The 18,560-nt window shown below is 39.5% G+C and overlaps 2 protein-coding genes across 5 annotated transcripts in view; one reads left to right on the top strand and one right to left on the bottom strand.

Moving 5' to 3' along the window:
* The first annotated feature begins 1,853 nt into the window (after nucleotides 1-1,853).
* LOC121641405 lies at nucleotides 1,854-4,484 on the top strand. Its single transcript, XM_041987513.1, has 3 exons — nucleotides 1,854-1,913; nucleotides 2,195-2,384; nucleotides 3,200-4,484. Exons 1-3 carry the CDS (start codon nucleotides 1,892-1,894, stop codon nucleotides 4,482-4,484), a joined length of 1,497 nt encoding a protein of 498 aa, XP_041843447.1. The 5' UTR covers nucleotides 1,854-1,891.
* Nucleotides 4,485-5,258: 774 nt separating this feature from the next.
* Nucleotides 5,259-18,560, bottom strand: part of myh14 (myosin, heavy chain 14, non-muscle) — a 28,080-nt gene continuing 14,778 nt past the window's right edge. For all 4 annotated transcript variants that reach the window (XM_041987521.1, XM_041987519.1, XM_041987520.1 and 1 more), the window contains 26 exons: nucleotides 18,438-18,507; nucleotides 18,194-18,354; nucleotides 17,076-17,184; nucleotides 16,702-16,833; nucleotides 16,383-16,589; nucleotides 16,143-16,280; nucleotides 15,899-16,022; nucleotides 15,427-15,598; nucleotides 15,118-15,330; nucleotides 14,838-14,982; nucleotides 14,557-14,763; nucleotides 14,276-14,380; nucleotides 13,911-14,063; nucleotides 13,538-13,786; nucleotides 13,314-13,427; nucleotides 13,135-13,233; nucleotides 12,837-13,049; nucleotides 12,582-12,743; nucleotides 12,364-12,492; nucleotides 12,153-12,241; nucleotides 11,943-12,066; nucleotides 11,635-11,843; nucleotides 11,338-11,446; nucleotides 10,707-10,879; nucleotides 10,455-10,478; nucleotides 5,259-9,228 (listed from right to left, as the gene is read on the bottom strand). In XM_041987521.1, coding sequence (XP_041843455.1) covers nucleotides 9,042-9,228; nucleotides 10,455-10,478; nucleotides 10,707-10,879; nucleotides 11,338-11,446; nucleotides 11,635-11,843; nucleotides 11,943-12,066; nucleotides 12,153-12,241; nucleotides 12,364-12,492; nucleotides 12,582-12,743; nucleotides 12,837-13,049; nucleotides 13,135-13,233; nucleotides 13,314-13,427; nucleotides 13,538-13,786; nucleotides 13,911-14,063; nucleotides 14,276-14,380; nucleotides 14,557-14,763; nucleotides 14,838-14,982; nucleotides 15,118-15,330; nucleotides 15,427-15,598; nucleotides 15,899-16,022; nucleotides 16,143-16,280; nucleotides 16,383-16,589; nucleotides 16,702-16,833; nucleotides 17,076-17,184; nucleotides 18,194-18,354; nucleotides 18,438-18,507 — 3,817 coding nt within the window. In that variant the 3' untranslated portion in view covers nucleotides 5,259-9,041. The remainder of the gene's footprint in view (nucleotides 9,229-10,454; nucleotides 10,479-10,706; nucleotides 10,880-11,337; nucleotides 11,447-11,634; nucleotides 11,844-11,942; nucleotides 12,067-12,152; nucleotides 12,242-12,363; nucleotides 12,493-12,581; nucleotides 12,744-12,836; nucleotides 13,050-13,134; nucleotides 13,234-13,313; nucleotides 13,428-13,537; nucleotides 13,787-13,910; nucleotides 14,064-14,275; nucleotides 14,381-14,556; nucleotides 14,764-14,837; nucleotides 14,983-15,117; nucleotides 15,331-15,426; nucleotides 15,599-15,898; nucleotides 16,023-16,142; nucleotides 16,281-16,382; nucleotides 16,590-16,701; nucleotides 16,834-17,075; nucleotides 17,185-18,193; nucleotides 18,355-18,437; nucleotides 18,508-18,560) is intronic.

The raw sequence follows: 18,560 nt of genomic DNA on the forward strand, positions 1-18,560 counted from the left end.
AGGAATGTTTTTCTTACTTATAGTACAATAAATGTTTCTTTGAAATTATTTAACCTGAATGTTTTCAGCACAGAAAATATCTAAATTTCAACTTGTAAAACAAACAAATAAAAGATGGAGGAAAATTGTATATGAGCATTTTGACTACAAATTTCCACAAGAAGGAAAACATAGTCACATTTTTTATCAAATATGAAGGTGTGACTTGTTGTTTATATGCTTTTAACATAAATACACTTCATTTGCCATTTAGTAGAGCAGTGGTTGTCTGTGCTCTGTGTTCTCTGTGTCCAGTTTTCAGGTTTCTCTACACTTAGTCGTTTGATGGTTAGATGTAGACCTGGTGAGGCCTATAAGCCACAGTGTCTCACACTGACTGCTAAATGTAGAGAAGGATCAGTGATGATGAGACAATGCTTCAGCAAGGCTGGAATCAGACAGATGTGTCTTTGTGAAGGATGCATTAATAAAGCCACATATATATTATCCTAGAAAATCATTTACTTCCTTATGCTAAGACTGTGCCCCCCAACTTAGAGGATTACAGCAGGACAATCCTTCAGGCCATATGAAGGGGAATATGTGGCCTGGGGGAGATTAAGGTCTGGATGGAGGATCACCACATCAAGCAAACCTGAACAGTTAGATTTTTTTGTTTAAGCTGTAGTCTGTTTTATTTATTTGTTTGTTTGTTTGTTTATTTATTTTTCAGATGTATGTTTTTAAATGTTGTTGAGATTTTGATGATCCTCATTTTTTCACTTTAGGACTTGGTTTCAAAAGTTTGTGCTTTCAGGCTACCAAAACACTGCTACCATGTGAACAAAACAAAATAATAAAAACAAACAAAAAACCTAAGCAGATACACCTGAATGTGGACATGGTCTTAATTTTAACAATCACAGGCTCTGTACAGTGAAATATTTGTAGACCCTCTTTAAAGAGCCCAGGTTGGGAACCACGGTATTGAGCACTCACTGCTCAACTAGGAGGTAACAGAGCAAACAAAAAGCATCTGTTTAACTTTACAATATACCACATGATAATGTATTTTGTTTTAGAGGTGGAAATCCAGAACTACATGTTAAAAACATTTTGTGTGTTATGTTTACATTTTTAGCCTAGACAGATCTCAAGCTTTTAGGAAGGAAAGAACAAGAATATTATTTTCTTTTAAACCTACAAATATTTTATTTTTACGTGTAATTAACACATTTACTTTTCATAATATTACAATAATTTTCCCATCCTGCTTCCTGGTTCTTGAGGAGTAAATGTCCTTGAGAGAAAGCAGAGGAATTCCAAAGATTTTTATTCATCTGTCTTTGCTCTCCACTACAGATGTTCAAGAAAGCTCATAAGAGAGGTGAAGAGCTCAGTTAATATACAGAATTACTATTTTCGATGAATCTGCTGACTGTAGTTTTATCTGATCATTTGTACAGTGAACTGTTGAGAGTGATAGTAAACAATCTGATTATAAACCTTACAAATAGTAATAAATAAATAAAACGTTTTTGTTTTGATGTTTTTAAGAGGTAGATCAACAGATTACATGAACTGAAGGAAAGGTCTAAAAATGTATAAGTGCAATAATAATAATAATAATAATAAAACATTTTATTTGTATAGCACTTTATATTGCAGTAATCTCAAAGTGCTCACAGAAAAAAAAAATACTATTTAGCAGAAGGAAAAAAAAAAGGAAGGTTTTCAAATTTTGCTTAAAAACTTCTAAAGTCTGTGGACTTCTCGGGTGGTCTGGTAGGGTGTTCCACAGTCTTGGGGCAGCAGCTGAAAAGGCCTGATCACCCACGCTACGAAGCTTGGTTCTGGGAATTTGGAGCGTGTTTGTGTGAGGGGTGAGGAGTTCCTGTAGGTAAAGAGGGGCATGTCCATGAATGCACTGCTAGGTGAGGAGGGAGACCTTGTATTCTAGCCTGGGTGGGATGGGGAGCCAGTGAAGAGTGCAGCACTTTTCAAACTCGACTTTTATCAGTTAAAGCTTCTAAGTAAAAAGGACATTTATTTTTTGATCAGAGTTTTTGCAGTTGAACAGCCTTGGTAGATTGTAAAATCTAGAGATAGATTCTACATAGTGGTGTATCTTCTTATTTTATCTATTTATTCATGGTGAAGCACTTGATGCAATGAAAGTGCTGTATAAACCTGCTTACTTGCGTGCATTTCTCAGCCATGCGGCCATCCATTTCTGTCAGTCTTGAGCCTGGTCTGGACCGAGGTGTGCCCTGGGGTCGTGACCTCTACACCTTTGTGACTTCAGCAGCAGGTCATATGATGAGGACCCTGCAGAAACCCCGCAAGAACCGACCATCCAAGCGGCAGGTCAACCACCGTCGCTTCTTGCACAACATGATACAAAGGTGTGTTGGGTCATCAGCAAACACTGAGGTGGAAAATGTAATACACTTGGTTTCCTACAGTGTCTTGAAGTTCTTCCCAAACTGGGAATTAATACCAAGAAAAATATCAGAAGTTACAAGTCTTAAAATAAACCATAACAAGCCAGAAAAAATGGAGAAAGAGAGAGAGAGAGAGAGCAAGAGAGCCATTACTGTCACTTGACATTAGGCTATTGTGTTTTGTTTTTCTTTCTGTATTTTAAAGACTAATATGTTTACCTCATGAGGTTTCTAAACTGTACATATCATAGAATGAGGAATTAAATAAAACTGAATGCATTGGTGAAATTTTTAACTGGTTATTATAAAAAAAATGTTAACTTGCCCTCTGTCAGAGGTTGAGATGATCCCTGATATAGCCTTGTGTCCCTGGCTAGCAGCCTGTTAGCTTAGCATTAAGATAAGCTGCATGGACACTAGAAGAAAAGCATATAAAATGCCATTAATTCTACAATGTATCAAATTTAAAACTTTTTCAAACATATAATGTGCATATGTTTTATCACTTAATTTGAATACAGCTAGCTTAGTTGTTGTTGTTGTTTTTTTTTTTCTAGTTACTGCGGTAACGTAATCTAAACAGTCGCTATTTGTAGCATTTTGTCCACAGAACAGTGGCGCTTAAGTGAACATAGATCATTTTTCTAGAATGGGGCTACAAATCTTTTATTTGAGAATACTTTAGTTAAAATAGTTGTGAACGTTTTGATTTCTTAAAACAACTCCTTTGTTTGTCTCAGTGTGTTATCTTTTCTTTCATATGCCTCTGTCAACAGAAAATTTGCAGATATAGAAGCAGCGAACCACAGACTAGCATCGGCTCTTTATTTTAAGGAGGGAGACAAAACCACATCCCCTCTTTTATCACACGTGCCAGAGATACCTGACGCATCAAGTCACACAAGTCAACAAGATCCTGAGATCTCAACTCAACAGGATCATAAAGACACAGACGGCAAATCAAAGTCAAGAAACAACAGCTCCAGTGACTTAAATGAAACTGAGGACAGTGAGAAGCATCTCTATTTAAGACATCTTTGGAAACGTCACCCCAAATCACAGTCCTCCACTTCGACCACCTCAATAAGCAACCAAAGCAAAAGAAGACAGAAAAAGGAGAGAAGTCACAAGCTTGATGAATTCTTATTTATGAGCTCCCCAGAAGATAAAGACTATATTCACAAGGCAGAGCTCTTTCATTCTGAATATTACCTTAATGAAAGTCAACTTAAGCCAATCAGCAACCTCTTAAAAGAAATTCAGACACCTCTAAACAACTCTAGTCCCGTTTATCTAGGACAAAATGAGGACATCCTTCCTTCCTTTTCCCCAGAGCTCTCTTCATTGTCACTTGACTCCTGTGATTTCTCTGTTCAAATGCTGACGGACCTTTCAGTCTGCACACAGTCTCAGAAAGACACTGCTGAGGGTCAGCTGACTGACATAATGGACCTCTTCACTGCTGCCAATAAGGACTCAGAAAGTTGCTTGGATGTTGAAAAAGACGTAGAGTGCTACTTTGACAGTATTGGTGCATACCAAGGAGATGGCGGGCTTGAGGTCAGTGCTGATGATGATGTTACATTTGCCGTCTTGTCTCACAGCTTTACTGGGGTGGAGGATCTGCACTCTGAAGGAGATGAATATAGATGTGGATATGGATATAGTTGCTATGGAGATCAGGTACTTGCCACAAACTACTTACAGGGTAACCAGCGGAACTCACAGACACTAAGACAAAGTGAATACACAGCAGAAAAGCAATTTACTCATGTAAAACCAACACAAAGCACAAACACAAACCAGGATCAGCTTTTCGCCTCCATCAGTTATCACTGCAACATCACACAGCTGCAGACTAACCAGCACTCTCAGGAGGAAAGCCCATGCATGCTGGTGAACAGTGAAAACAACTTAAATTTTACACCATTCGAAGGCGTGGCTCAGTCATTCTCTGCTCCTCCTCACGACCCTGAGTACCGCCCCATTCCAACACCACCCGGTGAGGATGACTGGCTGTTCACTGATATCCTGAAGGACAGAAAATCACCTGGGTTCTAGATAAATATGGCTCATAATCGTAATGAAGTTTGCTACTTATTATATAAACAGATTTAAAGCAAATAATTGAGCCAAGAATAAGTCTGTTTAAAGAAAAAAAACAATTTGTTATTCTACCATTTTGTTTTATAGTAAATTGTTTTCCTTTCAAGATTTGATGTTTTATGTCACTGTGAATTAAATATTTAGTCTATGAGCTCTGCAATTATTGCATTCCACAGTGTCGTAACATTTTAACTAGAATTGCATTTAAATTAATATCTAAATGATTTTGTACAGTTGAAACATGTCAAACATTACATTCATAAAAACTTGTTTAAATTCAATTAAATGTCTTTACAGCTATTTGAAATGTATTTTTGAATAAGTAAAGGTATTTTAGGGTGTTTTTATTAAGGTGTATGACTGCAGTATAAAATGTTCACACTGGATATGATGTCATATAGCCATAATGTGACTCCAAGGAATAGAAATGCTTTGTGATAATGAAAACAGTTTTTTTTCTGGGGTGTGGACATTTCTTGAATAATTTCTGAGTCTGTCTCGAGTGTGTGTCTACTTGTTTTTCTGTCATGATGGCAACCAAAACCTGACTGCACATAATCATATGGTACTTTCTGCAAACATGGTGACTACAATTTTGCAGCCATGGATACAGAGTAATTTTTAACTATTAAGACTTGGTTTTAAGGTCAGGGTAAGGGTAAGGCGGAGTATCCCAACGGGCAATATACATATAATGCGTGTGTATAACAAAATACACAGACACAAAGATCAAAACCAATGACATATATTAAAGTTAACCCCAGTCAGATGTTTTATAATTACAGCATAATTAACAAAAGGAGAAGAAAAGAGGCTAAAACAATCAAACATATTTTCAAAATGTTTCAAGTTCAACAGTAGCCATAAACAAACAAGAGAAAAAAACGCCTCAGAGAAGCACCAGCCTAGTCTCTATGCTACAGGCAAACAGAACTCAATCATCCTCGTTCCAGCGATTCAATCTTCGTGTCACCAGATTTTTGGTCTATTGAACTAATTTGCCACATCTCAGACACTGATATGACAGTAAATTGTTAAAAGAAACACACTGTATCGTTATGACTTGAGATCTCAGCTCATCTGGCTTAAGGCTCTGTCAGCCTTTCTGAGATAAACTACCTGACAATGCAAATATGATGAACTGAAAAAGTCTGTCTGCTTTTATCTCAGTTGGTAGTGTGTAAAGTGCAGCTTTTTCACCATTCTGTAAAACAAACAAAAAAAACAAAAGAACAAAACACAACAGCTTTGCATACTGCCAAAATGAAGAATTACACATACGATACATACAAATAAAAACCCTCTAGGGTGGTAAATATGATGTCAGTAGTCGTTCTTGACCCAGATATTTTGAACTTTCTTCACCTGTCCCTGTGTTACATTGCCTGGCAGAAAGCATGGATATAATAAGATGAGTTGTGTACTACACACACTTGTTTAGTCAGTACAATGTACACCTGTTATCTAAACAGAAGGAAGTTTGGGGAGCAGTGATGGTAACCCTGATAACCGGAAACTACTGTCGCATTTATGCGTGTTATTCTAATGGTAGACATTAATCATTTTCCATAAGATATAGATATAAATTTATATCCAGAGTAAAAAAAAAAAAAAAAAACATTCAGAACAACTTTAGAAACATCATTTGTAATTTCAGCTTCACATTCTTTAGTTTTCATTGCTCCAATTGAAAGCTACAGTGTCAGTGACATTCTTTCAAACTGGGAAATCAGCTATTTGCCAAGAGCTTGATGTGAGGATCGCTGACACTATGTGTGATTAAACTCTAAACCAGGGCTACTCAATTCGGTCCTATGAGGGCCGCAATCCAGCAGGTTTTCCATGTATCCCTGCACCAACACACCTGAGTCAAATTAGGTGGCTCTAACAGCCAATCAGGTTCTACACAATAACTCATTAATTTGACTCAGGTGTGTTGGTGAAGGAATACATGGAAAACCTGCTGGATTGCAGCCCTCGTAGGACCGAATTGAGTAGCCCTGCTCTAAACTATAGCCAGCAGAATGTTTGTTTAGCTTAGGATAAAGACAGGCAGTAACTTTTTGAACAGCTGATGGTATATATATATAAGTAACCACTGCGGTTCTGCAGCTTTATTTTCCAAATGAATGAGTTACATCTGTTTAATGTGTGCAAAAAGGCAAAGGGCAAAGCTTGTTTTATGGTAAGTTATGTGCAAAAGCATTTTTTAGCCATAGGCAGTAGTAGGAGTTATTGCAAACTGTGCCTGGCCAAGTTAGTTTTGCACATAACCTGCCTATAAAACCTTCACTCTTTTTCCAGTTTAGCTTTTGTTAAGTTTAAAGATAAATATAAGTGTTGGAATGCTAATTTTAGAGAGCTAGGTCAGCTGTTTGTCTGTTTCCATTTGTTGATGCAAAGCTAAGCTTAAGGGCTGAATGTTTATATTCAGTGTAGAAGCATGGGGCTGGTATCAACCTTTACATCCAGCTCTCAGCAATACAGCTGGTAAGCATATTTCCCATAAGGTCAAACTATCCCTTCATGCAATGTCTGCCAGTTAGTTAAGACAACTCATTCTGAGTCTCCTGAAAAGGCTAAAACTTTTCACAGGCATACAAGTGCAGCAGAAGTTCACAAACAAACAACAAAAGACCCTCGTGTTAAAAAATAAAAATAAAAAAAATAAAAATATGTGCCAAAGAAAACAGAGACAGTGAAGAAACACATTTTTAAAACCAGGTTTTACAGCAGGGTCATCAAAGTGCCTGTGTTTGGTTGACGCCACACAGATAATGTAATTTGGAGTTCATAGCAAAGGTAAAAAAGAAAAAAAAAAAACAAGTGTGGTCTACTTGCCATTAGCTTCATAAAAAGTCTTTCATCAGTGCCGCCATGTTCATTTTATTTTATTTATCTAACACTACTAGTATTCGAAAAATGCTTCGAGCCCGTTTCTCAGTTATTCTACAGTTTTCTACACAGCTGTGAGCAGAGACTATGTTGATTCTACTCAGGTTATCCAGCAGACTCACCGGATGAGAATAAAAAACTCAACAAGCCTCTACTCACGCGATCTACTTTGTTCTACAGCTATTCTACGTTTACTACAAATTTAAGTCCCTTTTCTCATCCGTACGCCCACCATTTGGTTTAACACAAAAGCTTTGTTTGAGCAATAATTTACACAATGAATGAGTAAAATCAAAACAGCAGCGTACCAGATGCTTGTTAAAATATAATGTTTTGCTTTTATCAATTTAAGATAAAAAAAGATGACTTGCTTTGGATGAAAAGATAAACGAATACATTTCTCAGTGGGTTGTTTCTAGTTATGTTGCTGTCACAGACTGTTGTTACATTTTTTTCAAGCCAACAATATTTACTTGAGAAATCTACCATGAAAATGTAGCTGTGAGACCTGATGCTTTGATAGACCAAGCTGAGCTGTTCATGAATGTAACCCTGTTCAGTGTGACACCAGAACCAGCAGGAGCAGAAATAACCAGACTCACAAGCTTAACCCACGAGAGGAGACACAAAAACAAGAAGTGATCAATAACTTAAGTTCATGTTTGATATAAATTATACAAATTTCTGAAGCAAAATTTTAAGACTTAAGTTAAAGAAACTATCTATTACTAGCTGCTGTCTACTAACATGGTTTCATATCTATGTAAAAAAAGGATTTATCAGTTAACACAGCCTTAATGTTGAGTGTTTCTACAGGTTGTCTGGCTTCGTAACTGCGACTAGTGAGATGAAAATTAGAATTGCAATGCATCCCCGTTTCTCATCAAGAATTTAATCTCAGGATCAAGTGAATTTTGGTAATTAACCACCATTTATGTAATGCTAACATAGAAAATGTGCAGCTCTGTGTTTGTATTCTCTTACAGTTTTCCTTCTGTTTTCCAGATTATTCCAAGTTTCATGCATATTTAAAGAGTTATCTGACACACAAGTTAATTGTCCAGTCTAGTTGACCATGCCATGTTACATGAATATACATGGATTGTCGTAACACCTTCCATGAGTATTTTCACCCTCAGAAGCCCTTTGTGATATCAGATTTAGACATTCAACCATCATGAAAGGTGTTGAACATGGCTTCATTTGGAAATACATCCTAATGTAAAAGACGTGACTGTTTAAATTTATTTTCTGCTCTTTATTTACTGTACAGCATCATGAAATTAGCTGATAATTCACTTCCACTTAACAACGTATAGATGTAGTTTAGTATCTTAGACGGCTTTAGCAAGGTGTAATGTAGAAATTTCCAGTCTTTGAAATATTAAAAATAAAAATCAATTCAGAAGCCTTTGTAAAACCAATTTTATACGTTTCCTGTATTTGTTGAGAAAAATTAGGCAAATCTTCAACAGTTTTGCATCAGGAGGTTGCTTCATAATTATAGTGCCTGATGTTTGCATCCTATAAGTTTAGACTAAAATTTCTCTTGTTACGAGCTTGTCATCCATCACCCCTGAGTGGTCGAGGCTGTGTGATTGAGCCAGTGTGTGTGCGTCACTCCGTGTTGTTGACGCTGTAGGGTGGCGGAGGATCCAGACTTTGTTCTGAAGGAGTCAGGGTACCCGGGGGCCCAGAAGAGGGGGTGGGAGAGGCAGGGGGCTCCTCTGAATCTGAGTTCTCCAGCGAGAGGTCATCAACCAATGCCCTGCGTCCACGCATTGCCAGGGGCAACGGAGCCCGTCTAGACAGGACAAGGGAGAGAGTTACAGCATGTTCTGATGTGAACCAGCTGTGTGAAGCTAACATGAGAAACAGGGACAGCTAGTTTATATAATAAAGTTACTGCTGTTATTAACTATTCATTTATTATGGCTTCCTTTTTATTCTTCAGTGTACTTGAATGGGTGGTTTATAAGATGTTTGAAAATAGTAAAAAAAACAAAAAAAACAACAACAAACAAAGTTATCACAAGTTCCTAAATACTGTGACCCATTAGGGTAGTGTTTCACTTTGGAAAGAGCTAGCTTCTGTCAAAAAGATTCTAAAAAAAATTCATTGCCTATGTGCTTAAAATTACAGTATTGAGTGCTTTTATATCTTTCATTTCATTACATTATTTTTTTAATGTTAATTGTTATATTTGCTTCAGAGGTACTTTCTTATCATGGGACAGAACCAGGGATAAACAAAGCTGATCTACACTAAGCTAAATGACTGACAGAAGGGTATCTGTTATATAACTGTAACCAAAAAAACCAACACAACAAACATACAAAAAAAAAACAAAATCCCCCCCCAAAACTTAGAACTATGACCATAAAAAGAGCTCCAGATGTACAAAAGCAATAAAAACAATTGTAAAATGTCCAACCCAAAAACTACATTGATTATGTATTGCCTAGAAGCTTAAAGGAGCAGTGTGTAGGATTTCATGACATCTAGAATTAAAGTTTCAAACTGAAAACTTCCTCGAACTCTTTACTGTTCTAAGCATGTAGGACAGGTTTCTTTAATTGGGGTCCTCAAGGGCCACTACCCTGCAGGTTTTAAATGTTTCCCCGCTCTAACACACCCAATTCAAATAAAATTATTCTCCTTGTCTTCAAATTCTGCACAATGACCCCATTTATTTTATACAGGAGAAACAATGGTCGGTGCTGCAAATGTGAACAGCCAGAGACAAACCAGGTGGCTGATTTGTCCATTCTGGACGACTGCATGTCAATGCCTAATGGTTGACATGGAGAAACCTGTTGCATCTGTAGATATAAATGACTTGTTCTAAACTGAAAACAATGTTTTGCATTTTCATGTGATTTTACTTTAATAAAAACACAGTGATGGATATCATGTTGAGTTTCTGACAATAAAGCTTTCTAAGTATTACACACTGCTCCTTTAAAGGCTCCAGCCTTCTACACAGACCTACTTAAAGAATAAAAAATGTATCACACACAGCAACCTACTTCTCTGGTCTCCAGTCAGGGATGCTGGATGTTGGTGAGATGCAGACAGATGAGTAATGTGTCAGTGTTAGATGGATGCAAAAGGACATAACAAAAGAGCAGAACAAAACAAATTATATCATGTTAATGGGATGTTAAAAACAAAACAAAACAAAACAAGAAATGATGATCAAGTAAATACATACAGAAGAACCCCCGCACACACACACACACACACACACACACACATTGACAGCTTCACCGCATGCCTACCTGAGCTGGCTGCGGAGGGTGGTGATCTCTCGTGTCATACTTTGACTGCTATCTGAGATCTCCTCCAGCTCTCTCTGCAGCTTCCTCTTCTGAGCATTGGAGCGAGAGTTCTCCTCCTCTACCTCCTCCAGCTGCCTCTTCAACTGCTTCAGTCGCACCATCGACTTGTCCAGCTGTAGCAGTAAGAAGAAGGATGTGGGTGGAAAAGAGATTGAGGGGAGACATAAGAAAGAAGAGAAGAAGACAATAGAGGATGGATAGATATTTAAAAAGGTAGATTAGTCTAGGAACAAGAGGACTGATAGGGATCAGGAGTCAGATTAAACCTAGCAGATTATTACCGATGATGTTTTGGGAGGAGAGTTAGTGTCTCTGCTTTGGCTGTGAGGGATTTATTTTTTAGGGGGAGGGAGGGGAAAGCGAACTTCCACTGATGTCAGAACAGGATTAGGATTAGTTTGGACTAGGCTGGATAAGTCATTCATTTTAGGATGATTTGTCAACACTCTCTTTGTGCCTTAATGCACAATTAAAGCTGCCCCGACCTCCACTAAACGATCATTGTTTTTGCTCCATTCGCTGTTGGTCTCCTGAAAGATAAGTGTGACTGACCTGGCTGGTATGGTCTTACCTGTTCTCTGTACTGGTCTGCATGTCTCCTTTCGTCATCTGCCTGCATCAACACCTCCTTCAGTTTTTTCTCTGTCTTCCTCACTAGTTTGTTGGCAATAGCTCGTTCTCTGTTGGGACAGGCGAATCTGTTAACCACTACACCAAACAATTCAAGATCACGTACACCTATCAAGGTAAAATCTTAACCTCTAATCTTGTTTCTTTTGACACTCTGGACATTATATTTGACTAAAGTAAATGTAAATATAAATAAGGCACAGAAACATCTGAACTGATGTCTGTATGTTTTTCTCACTGTCTCTCCTGTTCCAGCTGTTCCTCCATTGAATCAATCTTAGCCTCCAGGGCGGCGACGCTGAGCCTGTGTTTGCCCCTCACTGCTCCCTCCAGTTCTCCCAGCCGGGTCTTGAGCTCCTTGTTCTGCTTCTCCAGCTGTTCTCGAGATGTCTCTGCCTTCTGAGCCAGAGTTCTTTCTCCTTGAAGCTGCACAGTCAAAGTCTCCACCTGCAACACAAGCAGAGCACTGGTAAGAGTGTGTGCTTGCATAAATGTGTGTTAAAACTGAAGTGTAAGGGCACTTATGCATGTGTCCATGTACCACACCTGCAAAGCTGTCTTCCTTTGTCTCTCTGCCAGCAGTTCAGAGTTAGTCTGCTCCTCTTCAAGCTCCTCTTCCAGTTGACTGACTCGTGCCTCCAACCTCCGTTTCTCTTCAAACAGTGCATTCCTGTGCAAACACACAACCTTCAGTAGTACCAACACAAACGGACAAGTGACAAAACTCTAATGATATAGAAGACATAAAGTACGAACTTTCCAGTGCTGCTGTTGACCATCTCATCCGCCAGCTCATCTCTCTCCTGCTGAGCCTGTCTCCTCTGCCTCTCTGACACAGACAGCTCCTGCACAAAGAAATCAGTGCAGACATAGAGGCCATGTGAACATGTACAGTTACTACAGGGGCAGTAGGATTATCGTAATATTTATAGAGGATTACTTTTAGAACAAGCATAAGCCCATGTACCTCAGTAAGGTGCAGCACCTCTGCTTCCAGTGTTTGTATTTTCTTCTCAGTGTCTTTCGACTGTGTGATCACCTCCTCCCGAGCCAACTTGGTTTCATCAAGCTCGCGCAGGATTTCTTTCATTTGACCCTGTAACAAATGAATAAGATATTTTAAACTCATGTCTGTTGACGAGAATAAAAATAAAAAATATGCATTTGTGTGGATTTCTGTTTTACCTGCAGCCTTCGTAGCTGCTTAACAGCTTCCTCTTTGCCACGGCTGGCTGCCTCCACCTGGGCTTCGGATTCCTGCAGTTCTGCTTCCAGCTGCTTCTTGGTCAACACAGCCTGAGACCGCTGAGTCCTTTCCTCCTCCAAATGGATCTCCAATTCCTTTACCTGGATTAGACATGAATAAAAAATTAAATGGGTGTAACTTTTACAAACATCAAAAGCCATGTCAGTGCTCTTCTCTGTCTTCTCCCTTTCTACCTGCTTGCTGAGAGCCCTCCTCTTCTCCTCTCCCTTCTCCTCATTGGTGCTGATCTCCCTCTCAAACTGAGCCTTGAGCGCCTGCAGGTTGACCTCCAGCCTCAGCCTGGAGTTCTCCGCCTCTGACAGCTCCTCCTCAAGCTCCTGTGTCTGAACTCTCAAGTTCTGTACTTCAGTTTCTAAGGTCCTCCGGGTACGCTCAAGCTCATGGACCTAATGCAGAAGAAGACACAAAACAGTGACTCACTGAAAGCTGAAAGTGATTAAAAAAAAGAAGTCAGAAAACTCAGATTCTTACATTTTTGCCAACATCATCCTGTTGGTTTACAAGCTGCTCCATTTCCAGACGGAGCTGCTTGTTGGTCCTCTCTAGCTCGTCTCTTTGGTCCTGGACTTCCTACATATGGCATTATAGAGGGTTAGCCATAAAATGACCAATGCCTAAAAAACATAGATGCATTCTCTCAAAGATTTTACCTGGAGGGATCGGGAAAGTGCTAGATATCTTGTCTCTTTCTCTCTGTTGTCTGCTTCTGCTCTGTCCTTCTCCTCTGCCAGACGAGCACTCACAGCCTTCTCCTCTGCCAGACACTGAGAGGATGATGGAAGAAAAGTTACAGACGTGGAAAATTGCCTCGGGAATATCGGCTCTGTATGATTTCTACAACCTGCGCGTAAGAGCTAACAGTTATGGCTCTCACCTGGTCAAATTTCTTCTGCCGCTTTTCAAGGGCTGTACAGTTCTGCCTCTCTCTTTGCAGGGCAATTGTCATGTCCTCTATTTCCTCCCTTAGTCGCTCCCTCTGCCTTTCCACTCTTTCCTTCTCTTCCTCCTTCTGTCGCTCTCTTTGGAGGGTGCTGTCCAGCTCCCTTTGGAGCTTCCTGCGTGTCTCCTCTCCAACTTCTACTGCCGTACTCACCTCCTCTGACTGCTTACGTAGCTCTGCAAGCTGTAGAAGTTGAGCAGAGGTCGAAGTGATAAATGTCATTGTTACATCTATTTTAATGATTTATATGGATCTATGTTAAAGGATATCTACCAAAACATAATGTAACATTTTTATTTCTATTTACCTGCTGGGTGTGTGTTTGAATCTGCCTGGTGAGCTCTTTAGCTCTTTCCTCCTCCTCCTCGAGTCTTTCCATCAATCCGTTCTTCTCCTCCTCCAGAGCTCGCACCCTTGAGGCCAAAGACATCTTCTGACGAGTTTCATCTTGCAGCAGCTCCTAATAGCAGAAAAAAAGGACAAAGGCCTCCGTGAAACAGACTGTCCATGTGTGGGTGTTTTTGAAACAGAAACTGGAGCAAAAAACCCTTTTCCTAAAAAAAAAAATACTATTTTCCTCATGATTTTATAGAATTGTGCCACTTTCACAGTAAAAGTTGTCAAAAAGTACCTGTACTTGAGTTAATTCAGCTGTTTATGTATTTTTCTTACCTTTGCATCATGCAGCTGACTCTCCAGGCTGCTGACTTCTTTAGCAAGGCGAAGAGATTTGTGGTCAGAGGAAGACAAATTGCTGGAGAGAGACTCAATCTCAGACTGAAAGAAATAGAGTTAAATATAAGAGTTAATTCCTTTCTAGAAAAGGACTTGAGACTATCTTTCCTTTACTGCAGTGTAAGAAGCATTTGTAAATACAAAAACATACAAATAGAAACAAAGGAAAGGAACCTAAATGTCATGTTTAATGTAGGGGAATTTGTGTCCATTTGCACCTGCAGCTTCTGCAACCTCTCCTCCCTGTCCTCCCGCTCTCTGTCAGCCTGGGTCAGTCTGGCGCTGAGCTCTTGCAGCTGACCCTCAGCCCTCTTACGACCTCTTTCGCTCTCTGTGCGGCTCGCTTGAAGGCTTTTAAGCTCAGAAGACAAATTCTGCCTCTCCTCCTCCAGCAAGACTTTGGCTTTCTCAAGGGACTGACGTGCCTAAAAGATACACGTGGTTGGTGATGGTTCATTTTTGGCTATGCATTTTTTGCTTGAATACATGTTTCCCCTACTCTCTTGCTGTTGTCAAGCTGCTCCTGAAGGTTGTCTATGGCAGCACTGTGTTTGATTCGGAGTTCTGATAGTTGGGCCTCGTGGCGACGGGTCTCATCTTCAACACATCTCTGAAGTTCACTTAATTCTGCCTCACGACGAGACCTGTGGAAATGTAGAAAGATTGAAATAAGTCAATAATTATTTCCCCATTAGTAAACAATTCAGTCCTGATCTTAGAACAATAACACAATATGCCAGAATTTCTATTTCATAGCCTGAATTTCAACCCATGTTTACCTTAGCTCCTGCTGTGCAGCTGTGGTGTCCAGTGTGTCCTCTAGCTCAGTTCTAAGAGCTTCCAACTCCTCGCCCAGATCTCGTCTCTGTTTCTCTGCTCTTTCCCTCATCCCTCGTTCATTCTCCACTTCCTCCTTCAGCTCAGACACTTGGGATAAGGCCTCCCTCAGTGCCTTCTGAGCTTCAGCACGGCGTGCACCTTCTTCCTCCAACCTGACGGAGTGAAAAACAAACACAAGAGAATGAAACAGGAGTATCAAAGGGTTATCACAGACTCTTATTTGTATAATACTTTCTACTGAGTCTCACCTGCCCTGCAAGGTTGTGATTTCCTTCTCCTTTTGAGCCAGAGTGCCCCTCAGCTCAGCAACCAGCATACCCAGGTCGGACAGCTGCTCCTGAGCCTCCAGCGACTCATTCTCCATCCTCCTTTTCCACTTTTCCTGTTCTAAGCGGCCCTGCTCCTCACGTTTCAGACGCTCTGCAAATGGTGATGGAGAGAAACTGATATTAACTTGACAATTACAAAGTGGTTAAGCCTTTTATTTTTTTTTTTTAATTAACAAAATAAATGTAATTTTGTAATAAACTTTAAACTAGAAACTAAAATCAGAGCCTCATTAGGGGAATTGTTTACTGTCATAATAAATCAAAACAATGCGTAGGGTAATATTTTTATATAAAATACGTTTTTCTTTTTAAATATAATTAAAAAAAAGTCTAAAGAGCAAATATTAAAGATGCTTCAAGATGCTTCCCTAAAGTCATGGAGAACGCTTACCCTCAAGGTCAGCAATGACAGCCTCCTGTTTGTTTTTAAGTTTATTGAGACTTTTTGTTTTCTCTTCCTCCTCAGTGAGTTGGTCGGTCACCTCACTTAGATGCTCCTCCAACAGTTTCTTCTCCTGCTCAGAGAAAAGCATGCAACACATAGAATATATGTGTTTAAGTCATATGTACAGTACAGCTACACTGCAACACACGTAGACACACAAACAATATCAAAGTTTATACGTGACGTCCACCTTGATGAGTCGGTCTCTCTGCTCCACGGCAGTCAGCAGATCTGTCTCAAGACTCTTCACTTTGGTCTCCAAGGTAACCTTCTCCAGCAGGAGGCGCTGTCTGGCACTTTCCTCTTCCTCTAGCTGCTCCTCCAGGTCCTGACAAAAAAAACCAAATGCACCAAAGGGACCAAATGTACATTCAGCCCCAATTTCAACTTCACATTACAAACCATTAAACTGTATATCTCTCCTCCTAACCTGTACATTCTGCTGCATTCTTTTCTTCTCATTGGTTAGCTGTAAACTCCTCTCCTCTTCCTCCTCCAGTCGACTCTCCAGCTCCCCCAGAACTTCCTCCAGCTCCTGCTTCCGGCTGGCCAACCTGGCTCTCATCTCCTCTGCCTCTGCAAACAGTTCTGCCTCCGCCTGCAGCTGGTCAGCCAGCACAGATTTTTCCTCCAAAAGCTAGAAAGTGTGAAAGAGTGAGGGAGGAGGAGTAAGGAGTGATACTCTAATTGAAATGCAAAGAGGTAGGTAGAGGAGGAAAGGCAGCAGAGCACGGATGGGGTTAATTTACCTGAACATGCTTCCTGTCCAGCTCGGTGTAGTCTTGTTCTGCTCGAGTGAGTTTATCCTTGGCCTTCTGGAGCTCGGCTTCTCTGACCTGGATCTCCTCATCCTGGCGGGTCACCTGCAGCAAGGGCTTCACCTGTTTGACAGAAATCAAAGGCCAGATTTTAAGTCTTTTTTGGGATTTTCACTATGCCGACCACACACCTTCTGTAAATATTCTTAGTCAGATCTCAGCACATATTTATATTTTTGCAACGAGAATAAACAAAGTTCAAGCAAAATATATTTCCAAAGTTTCTAAATATGCTTAAAAATATACCACTTAAAGAAGCCTGTGTTACTTATTTCATATTAATCTTGTGACGTGGTTGTGTGCACCTTGGTAAACAGCCGCCACCACTGCCAGTTCCTGAGCTTAAGGTAAGCAGCACAGTTCCTCTGCATCACCCTCAGAGCACTCAGCTGCTGCTGCTTCTTCATAAAGGCCCTGAGACAAAATAAAACAATCAGCAAACACACATGGCCATATCAAGGTAACATGTGACACATCTCAAAGCAGCAGAGAAAAATTAAATTAGTTTAATAAATGCATAATTACAGAAAATATTTTATTTCTTCAATATAATTGTAAAACTTTAATCACTTTTATTTCACATGCCTTCAAAAGCTTTAAAAATACCTTTTTATGCAGTTGCAACTCTGCCACTAACACATGTTGACAAAAGATTAAATATTAATAAGTCTTTAGGAGCAAAATACACAACTGCAACTTTTGCAGCAACAACGCAGCACTTATGGAGAAAACCACGTCTGTGCTATGTGGCATGTATGCTTTCATCTGTCCCTTTAAAAGATTTAGAAAAAGATTGCCAATTATTCAAGCAAGGTCCAGTTCATCTTTATTTTTGTTTTCTGTCTTATAAGTAAAATTCAATGTAAATATAAGAAATTCCAAAAAAAACAATGATGTGTCACTATTTATGCAAAACAGTACTGTGCATTTAATAATGCTGAATTCATTTTAGCCTGAGCACGAATGGTCAGTCAGTGCGGATTCTTCTAAGGTCGGTAATTACTATTTATAGAACAATGGATTTTATAGTGTCAGTGCCATAATATTACGGTTATTTGAAGGGAAAACAACCTTTTAATAACAAAAACAACACACCTAAAATGACCTAACATTAATACAGCATCCTTATGTTGACATTGTTTCTTAAGTAAAGCTGTGCTAGTAGCATCCTACCGCTTGTACATACATTTCATATGAGGATGTTAATCAACTGAATAAATGTCAACATAATTTCATAGCTGTAATACTTACAAGGCTATTTGCACTGAACATCTTAATGTTTTGTTTAGAAAGCCTTGAGAATAAAATGCCTGATGCCCATTATCTAAAAAAAATTAATCAGCCAGATTATTTGATATATTGATGGGTCTATCTTAACTCAGTCGATCTCTCTGCTAATGTTTGCTCTCAACCAAAGTCGTACTTGCGTGCAAGAAATCCTCTGGAAGCGCTCTGGAAGCGTATGATGGTGTCTGTGATCTTCAGGTCTCTTTCTTCCTCCAGATGACCCAGAACTCCAGCTCTGAAGAAGACTTTACTCTGACCCACCCTGAACAGGTTGTGATCCAGCTCAAGAGCTTTTATCTGAATGGGGAGAGTTAACAGCAGTTAATATCAGTCTCCATGATTGCACATCACATTATGAGTTTAGAGTTCTTTTTACCTACCATGAGCTCTGAAGCCTGTTTGCCATCCATGAAGGTACGTGGGATGGCATTAGGAGTGAGAATCTCATATCTGAAAGGAATAGGTTAGAATATACGTGTGTGTTTGAGTGAGGATTTGTAAAA

The sequence above is a fragment of the Melanotaenia boesemani genome, chromosome 6 (genome assembly GCF_017639745.1).
Source record: "Melanotaenia boesemani isolate fMelBoe1 chromosome 6, fMelBoe1.pri, whole genome shotgun sequence".
NCBI classification, from domain to species: Eukaryota; Metazoa; Chordata; class Actinopteri; order Atheriniformes; family Melanotaeniidae; genus Melanotaenia; species Melanotaenia boesemani.